The sequence below is a fragment of the Trichosurus vulpecula genome, chromosome 3, assembly GCF_011100635.1.
Source record: "Trichosurus vulpecula isolate mTriVul1 chromosome 3, mTriVul1.pri, whole genome shotgun sequence".
Classification (NCBI taxonomy): Eukaryota; Metazoa; Chordata; class Mammalia; order Diprotodontia; family Phalangeridae; genus Trichosurus; species Trichosurus vulpecula.
Genome location: NC_050575.1, coordinates 144649298 through 144661559, shown reverse-complemented (window position 1 = coordinate 144661559; position 12262 = coordinate 144649298). Strand labels below are relative to the sequence as shown.

The 12262-nt window shown below is 36.9% G+C and overlaps 1 protein-coding gene across 3 annotated transcripts in view; it reads right to left on the bottom strand.

Annotated features, from left to right (window-relative positions):
* Nucleotides 1–757: 757 nt before the first annotated feature.
* PHKB (phosphorylase kinase regulatory subunit beta) overlaps nucleotides 758–12262 on the bottom strand; it is a 246947-nt gene continuing 235442 nt past the window's right edge. For all 3 annotated transcript variants that reach the window (XM_036751888.1, XM_036751890.1, XM_036751889.1), the window contains exons 28-31: nucleotides 11899–12028; nucleotides 8611–8718; nucleotides 2651–2791; nucleotides 758–1721 (exon numbers count right to left, since the gene is read on the bottom strand). In XM_036751888.1, coding sequence (XP_036607783.1) covers nucleotides 1584–1721; nucleotides 2651–2791; nucleotides 8611–8718; nucleotides 11899–12028 — 517 coding nt within the window. In that variant the 3' untranslated portion in view covers nucleotides 758–1583. The remainder of the gene's footprint in view (nucleotides 1722–2650; nucleotides 2792–8610; nucleotides 8719–11898; nucleotides 12029–12262) is intronic.

The window sequence follows — 12262 nt, the reverse complement described above, 5'->3', positions numbered from 1 at the left end:
TCTCTGCCTTATGATCACAAATTTTGAAAATAACTATTTAAACAACTAGTTAGAAAAAAAAAACCCTAAATGTTCATCTCTTATGAGCCATTCAAGACATGTACTTCTGCAAATTGTATCTGATATTTTGGGGGGACTCTGTTTAGCCAATCATATATTTATTTTAAACTATCAACATAGTTATCTTTAAATTTCAACAAGTGTTTAATGGAAAGCATTCTGGACTTTCCAGAAATAAACTCTGAACTTCAGTTCCCTTATTAACAAAATAAGGGATTTAGGTAAAATTATCTCTTTGGCTCTTTAAAACTAAATTCTAAGAAAAGTATGGAAACCACTTTATTTCCTGGTTCTCCACTTAATAGTTGTGCGGTTGTGGTGATTTGCCAATCACTTCCCTCAAGTCCCACTGGTTAAAACGCAACCGAATGTACTATTATTTATTTTGATAAGTGTGTGACATTTAAGAATGAAATAATTTAATACAATTCAAATATTTATCCTATACTTAAGAAGGCATCACTTGAGACAGTTTGGTAGGAGAATAGTGTTTTGTTTTTTTTTTTTTTGCATAACACATTTAGGCTCTAAGGTGGGAGGAGAGAAATGAGTTCTGCTGGTGTGAATTGCTGGTGAAATGAGTTTTGCTGGTGTGAATTTGTATATATACCACTGATTCTCTTCATTCCAGCTAGAATCATTATCAAATAAATAAAAATATTTAGTTCTGACAAAGACATTTTCATGAAACAGAAGGTTTCCTAAAAGTAATTTATTAAACACAAAAACTATTTTAATGATTTTTGATTAATTTTTGCCAGTATATACTGGGTTTAGAGTCCCACAATTACACAAACTTCTGAACAAGTCCACAAAGTCCTAAATAAACTGAAAATTAAAGAGAATATTTTGGGAAGTATCAATTCATTATTACTTTGTGTTTAACTCTTTCCCCTATGTCTAGGGAATACAAATATAAAACCACAATGATTTTCACGAAGTAAAAATTTTACAATAGCTTCCGTATACTTCACACATGATTAATGATGTCGTCTTTGACATCAAGATATTGTTAACTTAACCTGATTTTAAATTTATATAACATCTAACACAATAATGTTCATGGGTAAAAGAAAAGTTTATCATTCTCACAAATTCTTTTAATATCCACACAGAACTGTTGGGTAAGCTTTCTGTTTAGTTGGCACAACACCTAATTACAACCATGAGCTCAGGGAACTTAATATAATATCAAAGTTTCATTTTCGTTAATTGTATAATCATGCAATGTGCAGAGTCTAATTTTCAGGCTACGTGATTTCTGCCATTCAATGAACATGACTATTGTCATGATGGGCTCAAGAATATTTTTTGTTGATTAAAAGTATTTCTTAACTAAAAAATTAACTAGTAGTTCCATGCAGTATCCCAAATAATTCAATTGGTGGTATGGTAAAGATCTCACCAGCAATAAGTAAACAGGTACATGATTGCCTGGGATTAAGCTTCAAAGGAAACATGTCTGTCAAAGCTAACCCTGAAAAATATGATCTAGCTAAACAAAGTACCTTCTACTATCTTTGTTAGCTAACTATACAGGGGTCATCACTGCTTGGCTTGACTTCCCCTTCCAGCAACAGGTTCATCACCACTTTTGTCAGGTAACTGCATGTTCCTCTTTTCCCTAATGGTGGAGTGTTGTAAAAGGAAGTCATGTCATCCTGTAAAACAGCAAGCAAACAGTTTGGTTTGGTTTTATAAAGGACTGATGGGAAAAATATAAAAACCAACCTGGGTGGGGGTTGGGGGGGGGCAAAACACCATACATAAGTCAATCAGTCATCAAATAAGCATTTATACTATGTGCCAGGCACTGTATTAAGTGCTGGGAACACAAAGAAAGGCAAAGCCAGTTCCTGCCCTCAAGGAGCTTACAGCCTAATAGAGGAGAGACAACATACAATTATGTACAAACAAGCTCTATACAGGATAAATGGGAAATAATCAACAGAGGAAAGGTATTAGAACCCAAAGGGATTGGGAAACTCCGTAGAAGGTGGAATTTTGGCTGGGACTTGAAGGAAGCCAAGAGACAGAGATGCTAGCTGTTACTGTTGTTATTATTGTTTCTCAAGTCCTTGCCTTCTGACATTCCTGAGTAGTCTACAGAGCAAAAGTAAGTCACTATATTTTCAGTGGTTTCCTGATTACTGATCATTTGTCTTTCTTTATGGAGAATTTCTGCAGATAAGTACAAAGTATATTAAACAGGGAGGCTCAAAGGGGTTATGTTCTATAATGGCAGAAATTCCCATTCCCAACATCCTATCACCCAGAACTTAATTTAACAGCCTCCTCAAACCTACAGCTCTTCCGCATAATAAATAATTGTAATGGTTAAACATAAAGGGACTTTTCTTCATTTTAGATGGCTTTTATTCAGTTTCACTGACTAACTATTGCTTAAATATAAAGTGATGCTAATTCTTCATCTTTCTGGTATAGGAAAACACAACTACATAGAAATTAAAGACCATTTAAAACATGTATGCCATTGGCATTTCTGTGAGTCTTTCATGGATTAAATGTTTGTTCAGGAATCAAGAGTTTGGATGACATCATACACTCCACAATTATGTATCTTACTTACCTGTTTTTCAGCTTCCTTTAGTATGCTCTGGTCTTTCTGAAAATCATTAAATGCTTCTTTAACCAATTTGTCCAGATCCACTTTATCTTGAAATTCTAGCTCAGGGTTTCTTTCCAGTACAATTGATACAACCATTAATAACTAGAAAAGACAAAGGCATCGAGTCTGTTGTGTGCTACATAAAAACGACCTGCTCCAGATGTATTTTTATGAGATTCAGAAATGGGCCATCTTATGAGATTGTCTGCAAAGTTCTAAAGGGCCACCTGGGAAATTTTTCTAACCCAGCATGCAGATCATCAAGTCCCTTCAATTTGGAGGAATTTTTAATTTTCTCAAACCAACATGAAAACAACTTTCCTTGATCCTGAAGAAAGCATACCAAACTGTAGGACTTCAAGACTGGCAATATGCACACAATGACAGAACCCTTCATAGGCTTTTGGGGGCATCTTGTGATTTTGAAAAGGTGATGAATTAAATAGGTTCCAGTGCCTTTTGACATGGAGAATTGGATCCAATTTAACAACTGCTTATTGGGAATAACAAATAAATATGTTTAAGGCACAAGAGAACAGTGCAACCAGGCAGGTGGAGGAAGCCTGCTCCATTAAAGGGGAATTTGGCTTGGAGCAAACCTGTATTAGAACAATTTTGTTCATTTCAAGGATATAGATGTGGGAGAAGAAAGTAATCTTTAGTTACAAATAGGGAGTCTAGGGCCTTAACGTGCTTACTATAATTAATGTAATTCTATGGGAAGTCATCTTCTCCTCTCCAAACATGGTTTTCTGCATAGTAAGATTACTGTACTGGTGTCCTGTACCTAAATGTGCTTATCTATGACCACCATGTGGTATAAATATAAAGACTCTATTAGTTTAATGTTTTATCCTATTGTTTAGAATTATATTTGTTTGCATTGGTACTATCTGGTTTAAGCTGTAAACTATTAGAGGAAAGGAATTGTCTCTGTGCCGTGGCTGTTGTTATAATTGAGCCACACTGTGCTTCTGTGGAATTAGAATGAGGCTTCAGAATTCCTAATTGAAATTCATCTGGCATCCTGTTTCTGATATATACTAGCTGTGTCACCATGGGAAAGTCACTCAACCTCTCAGTACTCACTAAGATGCTAAGATACAGACAAGTTGTGATCTGTATCGATGGAATAAGTTTCCACACTGGGGGTTCCTGGCACTGATAAAGATCAGTCTGTACCAAAAAAACCCCAACACAACAACAACAACAATACCCAGTAAAGATGTCAAAAACAGAGACCTATATGTACCATGAGACGTGCTAAAGCAACGCAAGGGATTCTTAGTTATGCTGGAGAAAAGAAGATCAATGAAGGGCTAGGACCAGATGATGCTCATGGAACATTGGGACAGGAGAGCTGCTTTAGTCTTACTTTGTTTTCTCTATAAAGGAAAATGATATTCACGCTAAAAAGGACAGAATAAAAATGGTTACTACGACAAATAGTGAAATAATAGTGAGTACCTAGATATTCTCTTGATGAGTTGGAGTCATCAGGCCATACAAACTATATCCTAGGGTTCCAAAGAACTAGCACATGTGAAAAGAGCCAGTGAGTGATCTTTGAAAGATCATGGAAAATGGGAATGGTGCTGCAGGACTTGAAAAACACAACTTTTCAGATTTTTAAAACAGAGAAAAAAGTGGATTTTGCAAATTATTTATGTTAAAAGTCAGTGAGCTCAACTTACATTCTGGGCAAAATTCTAGAGGGTATCATTAAAGGCAGGGTTACTTAACAACTGGAGAAAGAAGAGGGAATCACCAAAAGTTCAGTGAGGCTTCATGAAGGACAACTCGTGCTAGCCTAAGCTCATTTATTTTTCAGGGTTAATAGACTGGTAAATCAGTCTATTATATCAGTCTGACTATAGATATAGTTAACCTAAAATTTAATAAATTCTTTTAAGTGTGAAAGTCATTTTCCTTCACGGAGAAAACAAAGTAAGAATTGATCAGTTCCCCTGTTCTATTGTCCATGAGCATCATCCCATCCTATCCCTTCATTTCCCTTCATTGTTCTTTTCTGCATAGTAAGGTAGCTAAGATCCCCTTTGTACTGCTCGAGTGCTTCTCATGGTATTGTTATAGGACCACCATGTGCCTTTTATTCCATTTTTGATGTCTTAATGGTTGTTGTTGTTTTTTGTCCAGATTGTGATTTTTATCAGTGCCAGGAACCCCCAGCGTGGAAACTCATTTCATCAATACAGACTGCAACTTGTCTAAACCTTATCGATCAAACTTACAAAGTCTCTCATGCTATTCTTATGGACAAGATGGAAAGATGAGAGCTTGATGCTACAATTAAGAGGACTTGGAATTACTTGAATGAAAAGAACCAGAGTCAATTTATTAATAGTTCAATTTCAGATCTGAGGTAGTGCTCATATTTGGGACTGCTTCACTCTTGTGATGTGCCCCCAATGATTTGTGATTTGCCTCAGAGTAGTTATGGTTTAAGAAAGAATAATAGAATAAAAGAACAGACGGCATGCTTAACAGACTTGTAGTCAAGATCCAAAAAGAACTTGATAGGATACAACAATTGGCTGAATATAATAAGAATGAGTCTAATTAGCATAAAATATGACATAAAAATCAACCTGACATATATAAAAAATCAGCTTGACATAAATACAGGGAGGCAGAGCTCAACAGTTGTTCATCTATTTTAAAAAAGTCTAGATGTCTTGGTGGACACACTGTATCAACAATCTGACATGGCAGTCAAAAAATGCTAATGTGATCTTGGGCTGCATTAAGATAGCCATGGTCGGTCATCTAGAGCATAGGTTCCCAAAGTGGATGATACCATCTCCTGGGGGAAGCCGGAATGATCTAGGAGGGTGGTAGCAGTTTGAAATTTCAAAAAATAAAAAGTTAGAGGGTTAAAGAAAGTAGATTTCCAGGGAGGCTGAGTAATTTTTTTTTTGTTTTGTTTTGGCAGGGCAATTGGGGTTAAGTGACTTGCCCAAGGTCACACAGCTAGTACATGTATCAAGCGTCTGAGGCCGCATTTGAACTCAGGTCCTCCTGACTCCAGGGCTGGTGCACTACTCACTGCGCCACCTAGTTGCCCCAAGTAATTTTTTTTTTTTGAAAAGGGGACAGTAGGTCAAATAAGTTTGGGAACCTCTGCTGGCCTTCAAGCAAACATTGGATGACCATTTGTTGAAAATGTTACACTAGGGATTCTTAACTAGGTATAGGTTGGACCAGGTGGTTTCTGAGGTCCATCCCAACTATAAGATTCTTTAATTTGTGCTCATTGTTATGGTGGCTAAGGAAGTTACTTTCAGGAGAAGCAGTAGCAGCTAGGAACACGGAAAAAGTGGTTGATGGGCCACCAGGCCCAAAGAACTCTATATTTTTAGGATCTTACTTTAATATAAGCAGCATATCCATTGTTGGTGGAGTTGTGAACTGATCCAACCTTTCTGGAAAGCAATTTGGAACTTTGCCCAAAGGGCTATAAACATGTGACCCAGCAATACCACTTCTAGTGCTGTATCCCAAAGACATCATACAAGTGGGAAAAGGACACATATGTTCAAAAATATTTATAGCAGCTCTTTTTGTGATGGCAAAGAATTGGAAATCAATCAATTGAGAAACGGCTAAACAAGTTGTGGTATGAATATAATGGAATACTATTGTGCTATAGGAAATGAGGAGCAAACAGACTTCATTATAATCTGGGAAGACTTATATGATCTGATGCTGAGTGAGGGGAGCAGAACCAGGAGAACATTATACACGAATACAGACACACAGTATCTCCGATGACTGACTTTAATAGACTTGGCTCTTCTCAGCAATGTAAGGTTCTAAGACAACTCCAAAAGACTCATGATGGAAAAAGTGATCCACATCCAGAGAAAGAATTACAGAGTCTGAATGCAGACTGAGGCAAACTATTTGCTCTCTTTTTTTTGTTGGTTTGTTTTTGTTTCTGTTTTTTCTTCTTTCTTGTTGTTCATTCCATTGGTTATAGTTCTTCTTTACAACCTGACTACTGTGAAAATATGTTTAGTGTGAAGGTATATGTAGAACCTGTATCAGACTGCATGCCATCTTGGGTGGGAGGGGGGAGGGAAGGGAGGGAGAGAAAGTTTGAAATTCAAAAATTTGAGGAACTAAATATTGTAAACTAAAATTAAAAATTAATTAATTAGAAAATATAAGCAGCACATCTTTAGAACTTCCTGCCTTATTAGTGCTGATGAAAAAGTGTCCTTGGAGTTGAGCCATAAATGAGAATTACTGGACATAAGCATATCTGGGGGGAGGGGGAGAAGGGAAGCAGGGCAACTATCACTCAGAAGTTCATAGTTATTCCAACTACTGGATATTGGTGAAGATTGCTGGAGGGTACCCACTGACAGGAAGACAGAAAAGTGTGTCCTCCAAAGTTTGGCCCAGGTATACGGAGGAATGTCTCAAGGTATACCAATGGTATTACAATGAAAATAAGCAACAACAGCAGCAGAGTATTTTGGAGCCTTGTTTGAGTAGCATTTATAGAGCTAAGGGAAGAGTGATGCCACTGCGTGTCATGGGATGACAGGAAGGAGGAATGTATCTGAGAGAATACGAAGGGCCGAATATTCCCCACAGTGGCTAGTTAGCACTATGTGGGTCAATAAAGCATTTACATAAGTCCAAGTTTTCCCCTACATCATTTCCCCATAAAAAAGGGAGGTCCAAGAGCAACAACAATACACGTGGAAACAAATTCCAGAAATTCAGGGTTTCCAGTGAGGGAGCCCTGAATGCCCCTATAGATGAAGCAGAATTTAAATGATGAAAATTGAACATTGCTACACGGTCTGGAATATGTCTTGTTCCCAAATGAGGTACCCTCAACAGAGTCAACAAAAAGTTTCTGTACTGAGCACTCCTGGGTGTTGTGGCACTTGCCATGGAGGTATTGAGAGTTGATGGTATAGAAAAGGATCATATCCTTTCAATTCCTTCCAGGGCTTCCCCAGCTATGACCCAACTGAAACAATATGGCAGAGTAAGGGGAAAAAAACCCACCGGATTTTGAGTTAAAAGATCAGGATCTGAATCCTGGTTCTGCCACATACTACTTACATAATAGTTGCTACTACCACACAACAATAGTTATGGTAGAAACAAGTTGCTTCCCTGCTCTGTCAAAAAAAAAAAAAGATTGAATTAGACGACATGGCCTCTGAAGGCCTTTCCAGCTAGAACAGTCTAGGAGCCTATGCTTGGATAACTATGTCCCCAAGCTCTAGTGAATGAGGGAGAAGGCTAGTATTGCATGAGACAAGGCACACTGAGCAGTGACATGTCCACTACAGACTCGGCAGTGTGGGTCCTGACTTTGGGGCTTGGGGGGAGAGTGGCTTCCCTAGATGAGAGGTAAAATGAGGCTGACATTCCTGTTATTTACCTAATTTCCCAATCTTGGCTGTATTGCATATAAGGGGCATATTATGTTTTTAAATGATATCACATGTATGTGTCATTTAAAAATAGTTGCTCCTGTCATATTTATGACAAACTTTCATTCATTCCTTCAAACACTTATTATAAACCTATAAAGTACAAGGAACCATGCTCGGCATTCCTCCTGGGCTTGCTATTGATCTGTATGTTACTGAGAAGACAGGTATATGTGACTAAAAAGCCTTTGCTTTCTGGAGAAGCTTGATTTAATGTGGTTTTACTTTTTCTTTGTGCCTTTCACACAATTCATGAAAATGTTCAAAACATTTTGCAATTTGCATTTACCATTTTCTCCTCTAAAGGTAAAGAATTCTTCTCACTTGTCAAACTTTTTTGTCAGACTCCCATACTGTTGTTTGTTTGTTTTTTTTAATTTGTTTGTCTTTCAGTGAGATCAGAAAACTCTTCATTCATACACTGGATTTGTTAGTACAAACCTCTACAATGATCTGTCTGTATTCAGGCTGGTCAATATTTCCCAATATGTCTTCAACAAGGAGGGAGAAATTCATTTCATACATGGTCATATCTGACAGGGTTGGTTGCTGAAAAGAGAATAAAAATTAAAATTCTATATCTAACGTTTTCTTACGGTTTTAAGTTAATGAAGGTACTTCACTCTCTAATCAATATTTTTCCTTTCCAGGAAAACTTGGAGAATATATTTTTTATATTAAAAAATAGAGCTGTATTTTATGGCCATTAAATTCTGAAACTGACCTGCTAACCATTATGATAAGTTAAAATTCCCGGGGATGGCCCCTCAGATCCCTCCCACTTCTGGTATTCTGTGTTTGATAGAGAATTACTACTTTAGTAATGCTTTAGTAGAAAGGGTAATATTAGAGAGCTGCTTCCATACACTAAAAGAAGCCCTGAAATTAATTGGGCATTTATTAGTTTTCAGAATTAACAGAAGAGGTTTAGCTCAACTTCTGCTTGTAAGGCACTTCCACTGAATTTGCATCGTTCTAGGGGTTAACTGTTTCTACATGGACTACATCAAAAACGTGTCACAGACAAACAAAAATAGGTCCATTTTAAGAAACAGCAAATAAGCACAGAGAAACAAAATGGAAAGAAATCTTTCTGCATTGGATTGGTGGATCTGGGAAGGTAAGAAAGTCCAAGGGGCAGAGTCTTCCTCTGCTCCTTACATCAAGTCAAATGAACATAGAAAACACAAGACAAAATTTACCCTGATAGGGGTTGAGCCTCCTTTAAAGGCACCTAGGCAGAAAGCAGAATGTGCCAGACCTATTACTGGAGATGACAAAATATACTTATTTATTTTCATTTCCTCTGATCACTTACAGCAAACTTACCAATAAGCCTAGTGAAGTCTGCATATACTTTCTACTCAAATGGGACCCAGGTAAAAGGTCCCCTTCAAATCAACTTGTCAGCAGGGCTATTTTGCTCAGTATTACACTGTCTCTGCTCTAGACTCCAGATAAGATACTAGACATTCAAGACAATGAAAACCAATAGGATTCCTGGTAACAATTGCTAGAGCTGCATGAACTTGTTTTAAGAAGAAAAGAGCTTTTCTTGGCCTCACCTCCATTTCCTTGAAAGGAAAAATGATATCATATGAATTGGGTTCTTTGAAGTCAATCTATGCGCTGTGTGACTATAGCAATTGGAGCGGGCAAAGAAATAGTATTGTCTCCTGCTGACAGAAAGGACACTACTTAGCACAGGAACAGGCTGAGTACAACTGCCTCATTTACTGGAAAGTTTAAGTGGTATTCTGGGTGGAGCTGAAGAAGTGGGGAGGCAGGTCCACCAATTTTTATTGAACACATTCATCTCCATGCATGCATACAGACTGGGAGAAGGAAAATAGGTTTCCATGTGCATAGGACTATGCTTTCTACTCAAATGTGACAAAGGCCTGGCAACAGTAAAAGAACAACCAAATAAATAATACTGTGCTGAATGTATTAATATTCATAAGCCTGCTTTAGCGCACAAGAATCATACAAATAAATACAACCTTTGACTCAATAATTCCAGTGTTCAGACTATGCTTTAAATTGTCATTGCAAGGGGAAAAAAAAGAATCTATTCAAAGATAAATTTAGCAGTATTATTTGTAATTATAAATAACTGTAAGCAACCTAAATATACAACAGTTGGTACGTGAAAAAAATGCATTTTTCACAACAATTCCATTAAAAATGGAATGCTACAATGCCATTAAAATGATAAAGATGAGAAGTATTTTTTAAATTTGAAATTATTTATGTGAAATAAAGAACCATAAAAACAGTATATACACTATGACTACATGAAAGGAAAAATGTATACACAAATACAGAGAAAGATGAACAGAGAGCAGGAAGGGATATAGAAGAAGTAACAAATAGCTATCAAGTGCAGACTGTGCATAAAAATTCATTTTGGAGCATAAAGAGTTGTAAATGTGTATCTTTTTGGTTTAGTTGCTTGAAGTTAAGTGCATCATAGCTTATTTTTAAAATAAAAACATAAAAACAATCTATTGTAACCTAGCACAGAAGAAAACAAAAAGCACACTGCTTTACATCCAGAGATTCAACAAAATGAGTTTTGTTGCAATTTTCCCCATCCAAACATAGTATTCTATTTTTCTAATATATAATTAATTGATTATGTATATAACATCATCATCATCATCATTTTATTATCAACTATGAAGTCAGAATATATACCTAACTTCTTAGCTCCACAGTTATTTGTCCAGTAAAGGGATCCTAAGAGCTTTAAATAGTTAAATTTGTCCCCAAAATACAAAGTTGCAACCAGGGAATAGTAGTTCTTCATTCACAGTGTCTGCTTTATCAGAACATGTGAGTAGATGAAACTTTTCATTAATAGAGACAGCTTACGAGAGAGAAGCCATGGGCATGCAAGCTTTCCTTTCTTTAAGCAAATTTATGTTATAAATTCTAGAGGTACAAAAGAATAAACTAAGCAGTAGTTGGTTGTTTTGTGAAAAGTTACCAAAATATTCCTTTAAACAGAAATTTAATGCATATGAAATGCAATTTTATTTAGAAAAGCGAAGTATACACAGAACTTTTCACAGATTTTTAAAAAAATTTTTTTTTTGGTTTTTGGCAGGGCAATTGGGGTTAAGTGACTTGACCAAGGTCACACAGCTAGTAAATGTGCCAAGTGTCTGAGATCGGATTTGAACTCAGGTCCTCCTGACTCCAGGACTGGTGCTCTACTCACTGTGCCACCTAGCTGCCCCTCTAATTTTGATACTTTTTTTTTTGCAGGGGGGAAGGCAGGGCAATTGGGGTTAAGTGACTTGCCCAAGGTCACACAGCTAGTACATGTGTCAAGTGTCTGAGGCCAGATTTGAACTCAGGTCCTCCTGACTTCAGGGCCTGTGCTCTACTGACTACGCCACCTAGCTGCCCCCTTTTCACAGATTTGAAAACAGATTTTCTGTAAATCAAGGTTCACTTTCCAATTAAAAAAGGGAAAAAAAGCAATTCAGATGAGGGGAAAACAGCTCAAAATAACGTGCTAGATTTCTTATTTTTCAATATTTCCTCTCTCAATGTTTGCACTCTTGGAAATTTTTCTTTAAATTCAGTTAAAATTCCAGAAGCAGAAAGGTTATTTGTGCTGTAGATGGGAAAAATAATGACACCATTTATTTGAGGCTCAAGTCTTTACTTTCTAGCCTCACAAGAGAGATCCCACACATAAATACATCAGGACTTTACCTGGGGCAAATGCTTTCCAGCTACAATGATACCATTGGGTGTTCTCTCCAGGATCTGCCACACCCTGTCATAGAAGCCCATGGGTGTTCTATTCAGGGATCCGTCAATCTGACGCCTGTTCAGCCAACATCTGCAGACCAAAGAAAAACACTCAGGATTCAAAAACAAACTTGTTCTTTTCCAATACCAGGCTTGCCGTATGGATTAATCGCGCCAGTAGAGTGAGCAATAAAAGACAAAATCCATCAATGATGCATATCTACTATGTGTTCCTAGGAACAATAAATATTTTATAGTGAAAACAGAGTTTGTGGGAGACAAAAAAAATCCCCAAGACCTTAAAAAAATTCAGTAGGTGAAGTGT